General features: G+C 44.4%; 1 protein-coding gene across 1 annotated transcript in view; it reads left to right on the plus strand.

The window, feature by feature from the left end:
* The window catches only part of mboat2a (membrane bound O-acyltransferase domain containing 2a), a 161,822-nt gene that overhangs the window by 79,268 nt on the left and 65,322 nt on the right, over positions 1-17,232 (plus strand). The window contains exon 2 of the mRNA XM_084311625.1: positions 2,613-2,758. Coding sequence (XP_084167751.1) covers positions 2,613-2,758 — 146 coding nt within the window. The remainder of the gene's footprint in view (positions 1-2,612; positions 2,759-17,232) is intronic.

The raw sequence follows: 17,232 nt of genomic DNA on the forward strand, positions 1-17,232 counted from the left end.
GGATTCAAGTTCGCGTTTTTGTTGATCATAGGCATGCTGTCAGAGTATGATATCTTCAAACATTCTAGAACATTTGTCGTCACAGATCATGTCCTAATAGAACATAGGCTATGGCATGGATCGTGATATTGTGTGGACTGTAATTATTACTGTACCGGTACCACCCATTGTGACAACAGCCTTGTGAGTCCCGCACACAAACATGATGGAATTCAAGTTCATGTATTGAAAGGCAGGCTACATCATACATGCAGTGAGATTAATTGTTCTTGTATATGCTCTCTATTATTGTTTATATAGGCTACCCAATACTGACATCAAAATAGATTGTAGTATGCCTCTAGAAATCATATGCAGCAGGTAGAAAATTGACGGGAGATCCATCGCGATTTGGAATAAAATTGAGGAGAACTTTAATCCCTGGGTATTAATCAAACAACACGGGAAAAGGCAGTCATATTCCAGCGCGGTCTTTATTAGCCGACAACAAAATAGATGCCTCTAAAAATCATATAGCCAATCGAACACAACTAATAAAGGCATTCATATTACAGCACGGTTATAATGACACACAACCAACGCCAAACAGTGGTCAACGAACGGTCTTTATTAGTATTTTGAGCTGTCCAGGCAGAATTGCAGCAATGGTCTTAGGGAGCCGTTGATATCTGTTTTACAAGTCCGCCTTTTATTTATCCCATAATACGCGATAGTGTCTTCTTGGTTCGACAGCAGTGAACAATCTTCGTGGAGTTTCTCAGAGTTCCGCTCGGGTCCGTCCATTATTTCACATCCCATGGGGGGTGTTTCCTCATTTTCATGACCATATATGGATAATCATGCACGAGCATTGACGGTAGAACAAAGTGGTATTCATCAACACGGAGGAGCATAGAGCCTGCGTACGCACCGTGTGATGAATCCCGACTTCCCTGTGCGTACACTAGTTCTACATTCCGTGCTTACGTGTGGAAATAGGTCATGTTCTACGCACACATTGATGAATGAGGGCCCAGGAGTTCAGTGCATGTCCGAAAGGGACTTAAATGTGTTTTTCCTGAAAGCTAGTACTTTTCAATGGAAATATTATCGTGAAATATATTCCTCTGATCAGGGTGTTATTTGACTAAATAGGCCTATATTTTCTCTGTAAACACTTTTATGGAAAGATTATTGTGGAAGCGGTATTACACTGATAACAGTGGGTGATGGACGGTGTAACAATGCTTTCAGGAATCGGGTGTGTGCCAACTCATTCATTCATTACTGTACATCAGATAATATGGGTGTCCTGTCCTGTCTATCCTATGTCTGTAGCTACTGTGCAGGACCTGATCACGTGCCGCTGGGAACCCCGTGTGGAACGAAGAGGAAGGGATAGGCAGGGCGATGTGGCTGATTGGCCGAGTCTTATCACTCATTCTGACAATAGGGCTTCTGATTGGTCCTAGTCGTATCGCGCATTGTGACAATAAGGCTTCTGATTGGTCCTAGTTTTATCACTCATTGTGACTGTAAGGCTTTTGAAGCTGTGCCTGTTTTGATTTGATGACATATGCAGTTGGTGATGGATACAGTAGATGTGTGTGTCTGTGTCTTAGTCTGATGAACTTCTTTTTAGTTTTTTTTGCTCTGTTTTTGTTTTCTCACTGTGCTTTCCTGATGGTGAAGTGTGTGGTGGTGATGATGCGTTATGTATTGATTGATGGTGAAGTGTGTGGTGGTGATGATGCGTTATGTATTGATGGTGAAGTGTGTGGTGGTGATGATGCGTTATGTATTGATTGATGGTGAAGTGTGTGGTGGTGATGATGCGTTATGTATTGATGGTGAAGTGTGTGGTGGTGATGATGCGTTATGTATTGATGGTGAAGTGTGTGGTGGTGATGATGCGTTATGTATTGATGGTGAAGTGTGTGGTGGTGATGATGCGTTATGTATTGATGGTGAAGTGTGTGGTGGTGATGATGCGTTATGTATTGATTGATGGTGAAGTGTGTGGTGGTGATGATGCGTTATGTATTGATGGTGAAGTGTGTGGTGGTGATGATGCGTTATGTATTGATGGTGAAGTGTGTGGTGGTGATGATGCGTTATGTATTGATGGTGAAGTGTGTGGTGGTGATGATGCGTTATGTATTGATGGTGAAGTGTGTGGTGGTGATGATGCGTTATGTATTGATGGTGAAGTGTGTGGTGGTGATGATGCGTTATGTATTGATGGTGAAGTGTGTGGTGGTGATGATGCGTTATGTATTGACGGTGAAGTGTGTGGTGGTGATGATGTATTGCTTAATAAAAACAAGCTGCTGCAACATGTCTTCACCTTCATTGTACGGTTCTCTTTTTATCGGTAATGAGCGTCACGCCTTCGCTGTGAAAGGGTCCTTTATCCCTTACCCTTTCAAAGCTCTACCCTTCTCTTATCTTCTCACTAAATCTCCTTTCTCCACAAAAGTTGAAGTCATGTGATTCTCCCTCTCTCTCTCTCTCTCTCTCTCTCTCTCTCTCTCTCTCTCTCTCTCTCTCTCTCTCTCTCTCTCTCTCTCTCTCTCTCTGTAACTTTACCTGGTAAATGGGACTAAACAATACATGAATCTCTGTCTCTTCAGGTGAACTTTGTGGTGTGCCAGCTGTTTGCCCTGCTGACGGCGGTGTGGTTCCGCCTCTACCTCCACCCCAGTAAGACCACTCCCTTCATCAGGCATGTGGTGGCCACTCTGCTGGGCTTCTACCTGGCTCTCTTCTGCTTCGGCTGGTGAGTCTCTCTCTCTTCTGCTCATTCGGTTCAGAGAGCTCTTTTTCCATTCATCTGTGGCTCTGCTGGCTGCTACTTTTCTACGGCAGGAACTAGGAACCTTTTGGGGAACTCTGTGCATTTCCACCGAGTTCTGGGGACATTATTTGATCACCCAAAAGGTGCCTGCTCGGGGGTAGGTACTTTACAAAAAGTACAGGAACTATGGGGCTTGCAGCACTTAACATTCTTATTGGTCGAGCAGCATTTCATTTAAATTTTATTCATTTGTTGTTCATTGATATACAAATATAAAAAAAAAATTATCTCCAGAGATATCTTGTGCTGTCGGAACAGTCTTATGTTTGCAGGTTAAGTATTTAAAGATAGTTATTATTGCCTATTACTACACCACTGTAATTTTATCAACCAGGAAATGCATGCGTCAAACCTAACGTTAATTCTATGCATGAAACTCGGATTAGAAATTGCACAAGAACTATTGCTAGCTAAGCAGGGTTGTGATTATAGCTGTATCTCCAAAACGCAGCATCAATTGGGATAAAATAATACCTTAAGACTACCAATTTGTGTCATTTTCATTTCATAGTGGATTGAAAATCAAATGCAAGCCTATTCCTCGTGATGATAAGAGCCAATAATTCAATCAACAATTTTTCATAGGATTGTTATATAATTGAGATTGACACTCAATCATGCTAGCGTCTACCCTTTTAAACGTATCCAACTTATCCATATCCTAAGTTTAAAGGGTAGACGCTAGCATGTTTTTTTTCTGCTCTTTGCACAAGTGTCCATCTCAATTATATAACAAGTGTTAGGATATGGATAAGTTGGATAAGTCTAACACTTGGGTCATTGCACTGTTACTTGACAGACACAACATCATATTCATTTCATAACGTATTGAAAATCAAATGCAAGCCTATTCCTTGAGATGAAAAGACCCAATAATTCAACAACAACCGCCTGGCAATGATGATGACCGAGAGTTTGGAACCCAACTCGGACACAGAGAGTGATTTTCACTCCAAACAATCTACAAAGCCCTGTTTGGGAATGAGTCATCTGGCCTTGTGTGCTGCCAGTGCATTGTGTGGTCTGTTCACGTCCCTGTTCAATGTGAGGACCAATGGCAAAATAGTCTGCAGGGAACATTGGTCTGTTCGGAGAAAATTGTGTTTTGTGTTGTTCTAGTATAGTTAACTATTATTGAGACACTGGAATGCCTGATTGAGATGTTTTTCATACGTCAGCAGACTCATTTAGTCTAATCTTCACAGGTCTTTTGGATGCAGTGGAAACATTTCCTTTTCATTTCATTTTATTTAGTTTCGCACATGGTAGTGTATTACATTTACAGTACATTACAAATTCCTATAATTCATTTAGTTATTATAATCAAATACACCCATGAGCGAAAAGGAGCAGGAAGAAGAATAAATTCTTATTAATACCTGCCCCCTATCCAATTAAATAAAGTAAATTTGATGGTCGGCGCAACACGGACAACAATGGGCTGAACAAACCTTTTAGTTCCTTGAACAGTATTTTCTGGGACTAAAGGTTCTGGGTACTTTGGGTCTAAAGCAGCTCCTCACCCTTCCTTCCTCAGAACTCCTTTCTGCATGATTTCATTTCTCCAGTCTCCTCTCTCTCTCTTTCTCCCTTTTCACCCTCCCTCTCTCCCCCCTCTCTCTTTCTGTCTCTCTCCCTCTCTCCACCCCTCTCTTTCTCCCCTTCCACCCCCCTCTCTTTCTCTTTCTTTCTCCCCCTCCACCCCTCTTTTGCTCTCCTCTCTCTCACCCCTCTCTTTCTGTCTCTCTCTCCCTCCACCCCCTCTCTTTCTCTCCCTCTCTCTCTCCCTCCACCCCCTCTCTTTCTCTCCCCTTCCACCCCCTCTCTTTCGCTCCCTCTCTCTCCCTCCACCCCTCTTTCTCTCACCTTCCACCCCCCCCCCCTCTCTCTCCTGCCACCTTTCTTTCTCTCCCTCCCTCGCCCCCCCTACCTGTTCTTCTTTCGTCATCGTTCTCCTCGCCTCTATTTCACTTGTGCCAAGATAAACGGGTCGATCCAGGGGTAATTGATATCCAATTAGAAAGCTATTGCCCTGTAATAAACAACCTACTGCACTTTTGGCAGGGTGCCACCCATAGTACCTCCTCTCCTCTGTGTGTGTGTGTGTGTGGGAGAGCAGACCAGGGAAACACTAGCTTGCCAGCAAACTGGGGTAAAATGCTTAGCAGGTGAAATGCTACCTGGCCGGCTCGAGAGACCGATGGGCCTTTTATCTGATCAGCGGGCAGGCCGTGTACACACGTTGAGACACGACACCGTGCAGTCAGATCAGCGGGCAGGCCGTGTACACACGTTGAGACACGACACCGTGCGGTCAGGTCAGCGGGCAGGCCGTGCACACGTTGAGACACGACACCGTGCGGTCAGATCAGCGGGCAGGCCGTGTACACACGTTGAGACACGACACCGTGCGGTCAGGTCAGCGGGCAGGCCGTGTACACACGTTGAGACACGACACCGTGCGGTCAGGTCAGCGGGCAGGCCGTGCACACGTTGAGACACGACACCGTGCAGTCAGATCAGCGGGCAGGCCGTGTACACACGTTGAGACACGACACCGTGCGGTCAGGTCAGCGGGCAGGCCGTGCACACGTTGAGACACGACACCGTGCGGTCAGGTCAGCGGGCAGGCCGTGTACACACGTTGAGACACGACACCGTGCAGTCAGATCAGCGGGCAGGCCGTGTACACACGTTGAGACACGACACCGTGCGGTCAGGTCAGCGGGCAGGCCGTGTACACACGTTGAGACACGACACCGTGCGGTCAGGTCAGCGGGCAGGCCGTGCACACGTTGAGACACGACACCGTGCAGTCAGATCAGCGGGCAGGCCGTGTACACACGTTGAGACACGACACCGTGCGGTCAGGTCAGCGGGCAGGCCGTGCACACGTTGAGACACGACACCGTGCGGTCAGGTCAGCGGGCAGGCCGTGTACACACGTTGAGACACGACACCGTGCGGTCAGGTCAGCGGGCAGGCCGTGTACACACGTTGAGACACGACACCGTGCAGTCAGATCAGCGGGCAGGCCGTGTACACACGTTGAGACACGACACCGTGCGGTCAGATCAGCGGGCAGGCCGTGTACACACGTTGAGACACGACACCGTGCGGTCAGATCAGATGTTGTGTTGTGGCTAGTTGTGACATTGTAGCTTAATTCGTCTCGTCTCAATAGTGACAGAACCGCATGGCGGGCCGCGGCAAGTTTTGATTTATTTCATTTATACGACTTTTGGAAACGCGCTGTCCCATCCACATGGTTTGTGTCTCTGCTTGAACCGTAGCAGTGGAGTGAATTCAGTGATGGTCATCAATCAGTCAAAATCCAAGACCAAGCTGTTTTCTAACGAGACCCACTACATGTAAGTGGAACCAGGGTCATCAAAGAAGTTTGCCTTTGAGAACCAATGGTTCTCGAGCCGTAACGGCACATGGGGCAGGAGCCTATCTCCTGTTTCTGTAGCGTGAGGCAGCTTGATGTACAAGTACACCCCTTGGACATGACGCTAGTATGTCACAAGGACTTCCCCCCCCAAACCAACCCTTGATGCTGAGTGTCGAGCAGGGAGGCTATGGGTACCATTTTTAAATAGTCTTTGGTATGACTCGGCCGGGGCTTGAACTCCCAGCCTCCCGAACTCGGGGCGGACACTCTACCCACGAGGCCACTGAGGGTCATCAAAGAGAAGCCGCCTATTCTCGGTCCTCGCTCCACAATGGTGGAACGAACTTCCCTCCACAGTTAGGACAGCCGAAACCCGACCAATCTTTCGCCGTCGACTAAAGACACACTTCTTCAATCAATATCTGAAAAATAAAAACTAACCTTCTTACTGTTCTCTACTATCATGCACTCTTCCTAATACTAATATGTCTCTACTACTAGGCACTCAACACTGCAGCACATTGTTACTCAGCTGAAAGGTTTGGACCCTTCCTGCTGACTTGTCGTACAGAATTTGTAAGTCGCTTTGGATAAAAGCGTTGGCTAAATGACAAATGTAAATGGGACCAACTTCCTTCACCCAGACCCCCTCAGGCACGGAGCCCCTTTTGTTCGACTGAAATGGTCGGGATTATTGAAACATGCGACACATTAGACCTCTTCTGAAATGTATTTTAAGTACATAGTGAAGTTGTTTCCAAGTGTAGTATTTGGCAGAATACTGTGATGATATGGGCTGGGACTTTATCGCATTCATTTAGATTAATTAACTACGGAAAGAATTAAGGGGAGACACTGCAGGTGAATAGGGTAAAAAAATTAACTAATAGATATCACAATGAAACTTCCCCAGTTGATTACTTATATTAAGACAAGACTTTTTTGTATTACAAGTTTTCTGAAATTGTATGTTTAAATATGCAAATGAGGCATGATCTACTTAAATATGCACTAATTTGCATATAATTCCAGGACAGAAATCTGAACATTGGATAAAGCCATTTTCAAAATTATATTTTCATTTTGTTGACATATTAGAGCCAAAGGTTATTACAGAGGGGATTTTGGATATCTCTTTTTATCGCTCCATAAATCAGAAAATACTCCATTCAGTCAATTTTTATGGTAAAATTCCATATTTCGCCATGTTTTTAGGAATAAAATGTGATATAAATCAGGGTATGAATGCGATATCAACAAACCCTTCTGTAAATACCTTCAGAACATAGATATGAATAGAACTGGAAGGTTTGGTGTATGTGAGTGCTACTGAAGTGGAGATTTCTGGCTCAGAGTATGAGGAAAAACTCTTAAAACTCATTTTTGGGAAAACGCCTTCAAAGTTCTGTATTGTAAAATGCCATACTTTTTTTTTTAAACAGATATTTACAAACACAATACCTAATCAAACCATTAGTAATAGACAACCTAAACACATGCCTGATAACTGAATAATAATAATAATAATAATAATAATAATAATAATAATAATAATAATAATAATAATAATAATGATGTTATTGAACTGAACAGAACTACACACAGGCTACAAACAGTGTAGTACCCCCTAATAGGCAAAACATATTTGAATAGATATCACTATGAAACTTTCCCAATTTGTTATGTACATATAAACTAAGAAAAAATATATTGCAAGTTTTCTGACATTTATGTTTATATATGCAAATGAGGCACTTCCCCATTAAATATGTGCACATTTATGGATGCAATAAGGAAAAATGAAGTAAAATAAACGACTAAATGTGTGTTATTGATGTTTTATTGTCACTAGTTTCATAGAAGACATGTTGAGGAAGCAAAATATAACAATCTCAAAATCAACAAAAAAAGTATATTTGACTATTCACCTGGGGTGTCTCGCCTTAAAACTTAAAAGTTAAAATAATTTATGCATTTAGTCGCATGATGGTTTTTCTTTATTGTGTAAGAATGTTACCTTTCAGAGGAGACCAGACTCATGCATGTGCTATAAGTATAAAGTATAATAAATCGCAAATAACTTTTTTTCTTAGTCTGGTTTGTTCATAAAAAAATTGAGAAATTGAGATCAATCAAGAGTTATTTTTTCCAATGGTCAACTGTTCTGGAATGTACTTGAAAGTACTGCGTTTTACTTTTACCTCGAAAGTGCTTGAGTTTACAAAAGGTCCTTTGCGGCTTGCGCTATATATATATTCATAAAATTGCTGCACTTTGTTAAAAATTGCATTGAACTGTTGGTCTGTGTAGTAGCTAATACAGGATTTTGCTGCTTAAACGTATGTATAATGTATATTCATTGATTCACTCATATACCAAAATTCATTTGAATTGAAATGTTTAGCTTTTCGCATCAAATATTGATAATGTGATTAATTTAGATTAATTAACTATAAAGTCTCGAATTAATTCGATACAACTTTTTTTATCGAGTCCCACCACTAGATAGAATATGTTGTTTATATATGATATAATGTGTTTAGATATGTACAACAGACAGGGGAAGTAGTGTGCTTTAGGGGGAAAAAACCAACAAACATAATATCTGACCAGCTCATTGAGTTCGTAAATCTGTGGTTCAGTTAGGCGGCTAGGTGGTGTAGTGGGCAAGGCACTCGCCACCAATGTGGAGACGCTGGGTTCGCATGTTCGAATCCAGCTCTCCACATTGTTTTCAGTTTGGCTGGTCGTCCGTACTAATACAATTGGCAGTATTAGAGGGTGGGAAACTGATGGGTGGGGAACGGGCGTTGTGGACAGCGACTCCTACAGGTCGGTTGGTGCGCCTGCGCAGTAGAATCAGGAAGTGTCGGGGGCAGCGTGAGCCTCCCACGCGTTACTCCTCGCCACTGAGAGATCGAGCTGCGCAGGTGAAAAGATGCGACTGCTGTTACCTCAAGTACCGGAGGGGACTTGTGCTATGTATGACTTAGTCCACATTGCAGCCGGCTTGTGGGAGGCAAGAAACAGCGTTCGTGACAGGGGAGGGTTGAATTGGATGATACGAAATTGGGATGGGAGAAAATATAGAAAATGGGAGAAAAAGTGGATAAAAAAAAAAAATCTGTGGTTCAGTTAAATGAGGTTCTACTGTGTCCCTTTCCTCTTCAGCAATGCATGAACGTTTCACTTTGTTTAATTGGACTGAAGGATCTGCATCAATATGGCAGCTTTATTCCCACCAATGGTTGCGAGCAGCTTTTAATTGCTACCGTAATTATGACAATATATAATATAGGCCCATGTAATTCAGGAGCAGGCCGCATTTCACAACTGGCGTATGTGATATTCATTGCACTTGTGGAGGAACGCTATCTAGTTAGTCTTTTAGACAGTGTGGTCTGTGCTGTCTAAATTATTCAGCAATTACAGGAGGAGCGAGATTGGCTCTTATCTGCTGAAGCTGAGATAACTGTGTCATAAAGTACTGTGTAATTATGTTCGGGGGGGAGAACTATTACTAAGAGGCACAAGACAAGTTTATTAAACGGACCGAATGTAGCAGTTGGGTCAGTAGTGTCCCTCGCAGATGTTTGGTGTCATGAACATGTCATGTAAATCAAATCAAATCAAATTTATTTGTAAGGCCTGACAGCACACGTTAATGTACCCATGGGCCGGACACGTCTTCTTTAAACAAGTCAAGAAGAAACATAACAATAAGTCAAGAACACCATAAGGTCCAACAAATTTTAAATAAATGCAAATAAATGAATGAATGCGAACACTCCCAGACATACCCCACGCGAAGGTAAGGAAAAACTCCTTAGAAGGGCCATTCAAGGGGGGGGGATCTCCCTTCTTAGATGTCGGTGATAGTAGTGTTGCAGACTAACAGTTGGTAAGCATGCACTCATGTGTGTAGTGAAACACGGATGAGTGCATGCAATAGCAACTGAACATTTTGAAAAATTAAAGATACGAGCTGATAGCGATAGCAACTGAACATTTTGAAAGATTAAAGATAGAGCTGATAGCGAATCTATTTGAGGCACAGGGGCGGCGCAAAGAGGGTCGCGTCCTCCCCGTCTTAATCACGGGACGTTCAACACTCCGGTCATCGCTCTGAGACAGCCGGAGACAGGGAGATAGGGGGCGGCGCAGGCCGCAGAGAGGGTCGCAACCTCCCCGACATCATCGCGGGACGTCCAGCACTCCGGTCACCACTTTGAGACCGCCGGAGACAGGGAGACAGGAGGGCATGCAGAGAGGGTTGCATCCTCCCGGCTAGGGCTGCAACGATTAGTCGACATAATCGACGACGTCGATTATAAAAAATCGGCGACGAGAAATTGTTGCGTCGATTAGTCATTAAAAAAAAAAAAAAAAATTATTTAATTTTATTTTTTTTTTATTTTTTTTTTGTGCACTACCTATCTTTGTGAGAGTGGCTTCTCAGGGTTCCAGACAACATCATAACATGATGATCCCATAGCAAATTTTGGACATTGAAAACATTGTTCCCCTGCAGGAGATGATGATCAGACTAGACACACAATACATTACACACGCACTCCTCTCACTCACACACAGCGATCAGAGTAAGACACACACATACACACTCCTCTCACTCACACACAGCGATCAGAGTAAGACACACACATACACACTCCTCTCACTCACACACAGCGATCAGAGTAAGACACACACACATTCACACTCCTCTCTCTCACACACAGCGATCAGAGTAAGACACACACACATTCACACTCCTCTCACTCACACACAGCGATCAGAGTAAGACACACACACATACACAAATTACACAGTACACACCTCTCACTCACACAGCGATCAGAGTAAGACACACACAAATTACACAGTACACACACTCCTCTCACTCACACAGCGATCAGAGTAAGACACACACACATACACACACACACGGACTCCTCTCACACACAGCAAACAAAAGTTATTTAAAGTACACTTCCACTTTAATTTGTATTATTTAATTTATTTATCTTGTTATGAGTGATTGCTGTATTGTTCTTCAAATACATTTTCATTTAAAGTGGCTTAAAGATCCAAATTCAAATGTTTCATGAGTCATTATTTTAATTTGCTATGGGATCATCATGTTATGATGTTGTTGTTTGGTCCTGACAAGAGTCTCAAAGTCTGGGGTGATGGTAGACAAGCAACTCTGAGGTCATGCTCAATGTCCAATCTGTTCCTCTGCTCTGTCTTCAGCTGGACCAGAGCTGAGAAGCCACTTTCACAAAGATAGGTAATTAAAAAAAAAAAAAAAAAAAAAAAATCCTTTTGTTGTTGTTGTTGTTGTTGTTTACATTGGTTTTCGATTAGTCGACTAATCGAAAAAATAATCGGCAGATTAGTCGACTACCAAATTAGTCATTAGTTGCAGCCCTACTCCCGGCCTTCATCACGGGACGTCCGACACTCCGGTCAACACTCCGGGACAGCAACTCACAGGGAGACGGGACGCGTGAACACTTAAGGTAACGCACTTGTGCTTCCGCATTGCTCTGATTGGCCCACTGACCCCACGTGACGCTACGCTCGTTTTCGCCCGCGCGCCCGTAACGCAAGCGAGCCTTGTAATGTTAAGCGACCTACTCGTGGAAATGTAATGTTAATCGGCGGAATGTACATATTTATCAAAACAACTACCAGATTCACTCATAAACGTTATTGTTACAAAGGGTCAGATTAAACCAAATATATATATATTTATTGCTTGAGATCCCATGTATAATATTTGTATATCGTCTGATATCCCTTGTATATTCTTTGTATATATACACGGAATATTCCTTTACCTAGGTACAAGCCAGACCATAATATTCGTTCTCCTATTGGACAGCGACCCCTAGGCGCCAACGACCATACCCCCAATGGCGAGTTCAAAGCCACCACCAAGACATGTCTCAACATGTCCAGGTTTGCGCAGTAATACGAGACAGAACTGAGGTTGGCACTAGATTATTCACCTTGCGTATAAATATGTCGCAGGTGGATACAGCAGTAGTCTTACCTAAACCTAGTAACCCTTCACCACGAGTCAACGACCAAGTGAAGTGAGCAACCTTGCGTCTAAATAGAGCACTTAGAACCGCGTGCGAATAGGATAGTAAAAGTGTCAGAGCTTAGTGAAATAACGTCAAGTTCGACCTAGTTAAATGTGAAGTACCGTGCACAGGAGAATCTACACCGGCGAATGCAGAGCCTTTTCCGGCTGGATTATATTGCTTTTGGTACTGTGGCTGCTGGAGCAGAGAACCGTCTACCCCACTGCTGTGTGGGATCTACCCGTGAGGAGCATCACTCGAGCCCGTCACTAGGAAGAGGCTGGCTGGCTTTCATCCATGCTGTCGCGCATACTGGATTATAGCTGCTGCTTTTGTCTGCCGATCAAGGGAGTAATGTACCGCCTCCCGTAGCTGGAGCTTCTTTATTCTTCGTTGATCCAGACTTTTGCTCCCGAACATTCCTCTCCCCTGCTGGCTTACAACCGGAGGGAACCCCTTAGTATCTCCAGCTGACTACGAGTGTGCCTTATGTAATTCTTATGCTACAGGTGGTGTCAGTTATACCCATCTTAATATGCTCATGGACTTACGCTCTTGACCTACTTAAGTGTTCTTCGCCATATAAGCGCAATTCATAATTCTCAATATTGTAACCTATTGTTGCTGCTCTGATAATAAATACTTCTAAATATAACTTTCTTTGTTAAGCCGTATTCTTGTGTGGGTGTTCACCAGATATACCGTGTACTGTATGGCCAGTAATTAAAGTACATAACTAAGTAGTGGTTTAATAATACCATACTCTCAATACAGTCAGGGAATTGTACCCCTCAGTTACAGTTATATAACATAACGTTATATGCTGTTATTTCGCGTTTTATTCATAACGCTATATGCTATTTCGCGTTTTATCCATAACGTTATGGGTTTGAATCACTGTACATTGAGGGGGGTTGAATCACTGTTTACACTCCCCACTACATTAACATCGACGGTTAGCTCAACTCGTTTGTCAGCTTGCTGTGGAGCCTATGGTCAGTTGGTGACAAGTTCGAATCACTTCAATTCTTTTTCTGCAACATATCCACTCTTGAACAATGAAAAACTCCTTTTCCTTCTATTTACAAATAAGAGCAGCTCTGAAGGCTCGCGGAGATGAACGTTATTTCGATTGATATGAATAGCTAGTTACGTTTATATAGAGAGTAGGGATGGGTACCGAATTCGGTACTTTTGAGGCACCGAACCGAAACACGTCGGTACTACAGAGTATCGAATCAAGTGAGAAACCAAAGAAATAATTTTTTTTTCATGTCAACGTTCACACGCACAATATATGCTTACCTAGGATTTGACTTGATTCAACAACAAAGCAATCGGAGCAATGACAAGCCGAAAACTGTCGAAATTGTAGTTATTTGAAGTTTGGATTTTTTTCTTTTACGACTGAGGTAGGTAAATTAAATTTCTTGAGACTAAAGTACCGAAAAAAGGTACCGTTGGGTACCGGTATCGATTCACAGGTACCGGTATCTGTTCAAATGTGAAAGGTACCCATCCCTAATAGAGAGATGATAAATTAATTAAATGTACAAAAAAAATAAAAATAAAAAATTTAGTGATTCGAACTTGTCACCAACTGACCATAGGCTCCACAGCAAGCTGACGAACAAGTTGAGCTAACCGTTGATGTTAAAACTGAGTGACTAATGTATAATTTACACTTGTGCCAATTGCCTACTTATTATTAAGCTAGGTATTGTGCGAGCGTTGCTAATTAACCTGCATGGTTATTATTATTAACCTTTGCTGATTAACCTGCGTGGTTATTATGTAGGGGGGATTACGAATGCATAATGCCGCGGCAACCTATTAATATTACCTATGCGACACATTAAAGATTGCGGCTTTGTGTTTTTCTGGAGAGCCTGCAACGAGTGACTCGTCTACGCTCAGTGCGTAGAGCTGCTGCGATTCACGAAGGGAGAGCGCTGGCCAATCAGAGCAATGCGGAAGCACAAGTGCGTTACCTTAAGTGTTCACGCAGACGGGACAGGCGTTAGACAGCTCGCGTGATTGTAGTGGGCGGACATAGCAATAGATACAAGTGGTAAGCATATATGTGAATAGAGTATATATATGAAGTAAGCATATTATGGAATAGAATAGAAGTACTTAACCCAGCAATGAAACCACGTTGACCGACCACAGACCATGTTGACAGACCACGGACAGAAGACGGTAAGGAGCTGATCCGTGGCCTCGGTGGTGCATGTAGAGCAGTCTCTGCAATCTTGGCCAAGACCCCGAGACATCCATCACCTTGGTCAGCACTACGAGACAGGCACTCAGAGAGATGGGGGGGGGGGGGGGGGGGGGGCAGGAGTTCCCATGTTTGTGGTGCTGCGGAAAAGCAGAGATGGGAGAAAATAGACAGATTCATCTTTTTTTTGTATCCACTTTTTCTCCCATTTTCTATATTTTCTCCCATCCCAATTTCGTATCATCCAATTCAACCCTCCCCTGTCACGAATGCTGTTTCTTGCCTCCCACAAGCCGGCTGCAATGTGGACTAAGTCATACATAGCACAAGTCCCCTCCGGTACTTGAGGTAACAGCAGTCGCATCTTTTCACCTGCGCAGCTCGATCTCTGTGTCGAGGAGTAACGCGTGGGAGGCTCACGCTGCCCCCGACACTTCCTGATTCTACTGCGCAGGCGCACCAACCGACCTGTAGGAGTCGCTGTCCACAACGCCCGATACCCACCCTTCAGTTTCCCTCCCCGTAATACGGCCAATGTGTATTACTGTGGACGACCAGCTAAACTGAAAGCAAATGTGGAGCGCTGGGCTCGAACAGGCGAGCCCAGCGTCTCCAGATTTCGTGGCGAGCGCCTTGCCCACAACGCCACGTAGCCGCCCTATAGACAGATTAATCTAAAGGTCAGTCCCCGACCAGGTGAGATCAGGGTAGGTTGAAGGAGAGGGAGAAAAGATGGGTCTTAAGCAGGGATTTAAAAGCTTCGACAGAGCAGGCGCCCCTGACGACGGCAGGTAATTTGTTCCACAAGTAGGGAGCACGGTAGACAAAGGCTCTGTGGCCGGCGGATTTCTTTTTAACCCTAGGAATCGATGGAAGCCCCGCATTTTGTGAGCGCAGAGCACGAGCGTGCGAGTATCGGGAGATGAGATCGGATAGATATAGCGGTGCAAGCCCATTTAAAATTTTGTAGGTGAGGAGTAGCACTTTAAAGTCAGATCGGGCTTGAATAGGAAGCCAGTGTAGGCGGACAAAACTGGTGTGATGTGATCAAATTTTCGAGTTCTAGTCGAGTTGAAGATTTTTGATGCTTTAATTAGGTAGGCCTGAAAAAAGTGCATTACAGTAGTCCAGACGTGATGAGACAAAAGCATGAATCAGGGTACTCTGGGTTATTTCAGTATGTGGCTGAATATTCGAGATGCTGGGTTGAAGTAGTTTGTTTATTCGGGGGACTGGAGTCATTTCTACACGCATACAAGCAGATTTCAAGCTGTAGCTTGATGTTTGATGTGGCCAGTAATCTGTCAATATGACAAGTACTCCCCCTTTCTCTGTCTATGCGTGTCTTGACTGTCGGATTATGTTTGTCTGTCTGCATGTCTGTCTGCCTGTCTGTCTGCCTGCCCCCTCCTCCTTCTCCAGACAGGACTGCATTATTAACTCTTTAGCTGCTGTATGGATAACTGGAGTCCGCTCCTTCTGCCCTCTCCTCTCCTCTGGTGCTAGTCCTCTGAGCTGCTACTAGGCTAGTCTCCTCTGAGCTGCTACTAGGCTAGTCTCCTCTGAGCTGCTACTAGGCTAGTCTCCTCTGAGCTGCTACTAGGCTAGTCTCCTCTGAGCTGCTACTAGGCTAGTCTCCTCCTCTGAGCTACTACTACTGTAGGCTAGTCTCCTCTGAGCTGCTACTAGGCTAGTCTCCTCTGAGCTGCTACTGTAGGCTAGTCTCCTCTGAGCTGCTACTAGGCTAGTCTCCTCCTCTGAGCTGCTACTAGGCTAGTCTCCTCTGAGCTGCTACTGTAGGCTAGTCTCCTCTGAGCTGCTACTAGGCTAGTCTCCTCCTCTGAGCTACTACTACTGTAGGCTAGTCTCCTCTGAGCTGCTACTAGGCTAGTCTCCTCCTCTGAGCTGCTACTACTGTAGGCTAGTCTCCTCCTCTGAGCTGCTACTACTGTAGGCTAGTCTCCTCTGAGCTGCTACTACTGTAGGCTAGTCTCCTCTGAGCTGCTACTGTACTGTAGGCTAGTCTCCTCCTCTGAGCTGCTACTACTGTAGGCTAGTCTCCTCTGAGCTGCTACTAGGCTAGTCTCCTCTGAGCTGCTACTACTGTAGGCTAGTCTCCTCTGAGCTGCTACTACTGTAGGCTAGTCTCCTCCTCTGAGCTGCTACTACTGTAGGCTAGTCTCCTCCTCTGAGCTGCTACTACTGTAGGCTAGTCTCCTCTGAGCTGCTACTACTGTAGGCTAGTCTCCTCCTCTGAGCTGCTACTACTGTAGGCTAGTCTCCTCTGAGCTGCTACTACTGTAGGCTAGTCTCCTCCTCTGAGCTGCTACTACTGTAGGCTAGTCTCCTCTGAGCTGCTACTACTGTAGGCTAGTCTCCTCTGAGCTGCTACTACTGTAGGCTAGTCTCCTCCTCTGAGCTGCTACTACTGTAGGCTAGTCTCCTCTGAGCTGCTACTACTGTAGGCTAGTCTCCTCTGAGCTGCTACTACTGTAGGCTAGTCTCCTCTGAGCTGCTACTACTGTAGGCTAGTCTCCTCTGAGCTGCTACTACTGTAGGCTAGTCTCCTCTGAGCTGCTACTACTGTACTGTAGGCTAGTCTCCTCCTCTGAGCTGCTGCTACTGTACTGTAGGCTAGTCTCCTCTGAGCTGCTGCTACTGTACTGTAGGCTAGTCTCCTCCTCTG

This window comes from Notolepis coatsorum, assembly GCF_963971535.1.
Source record: "Notolepis coatsorum genome assembly, chromosome: 3".
Lineage (NCBI taxonomy): Eukaryota > Metazoa > Chordata > Actinopteri > Aulopiformes > Paralepididae > Notolepis > Notolepis coatsorum.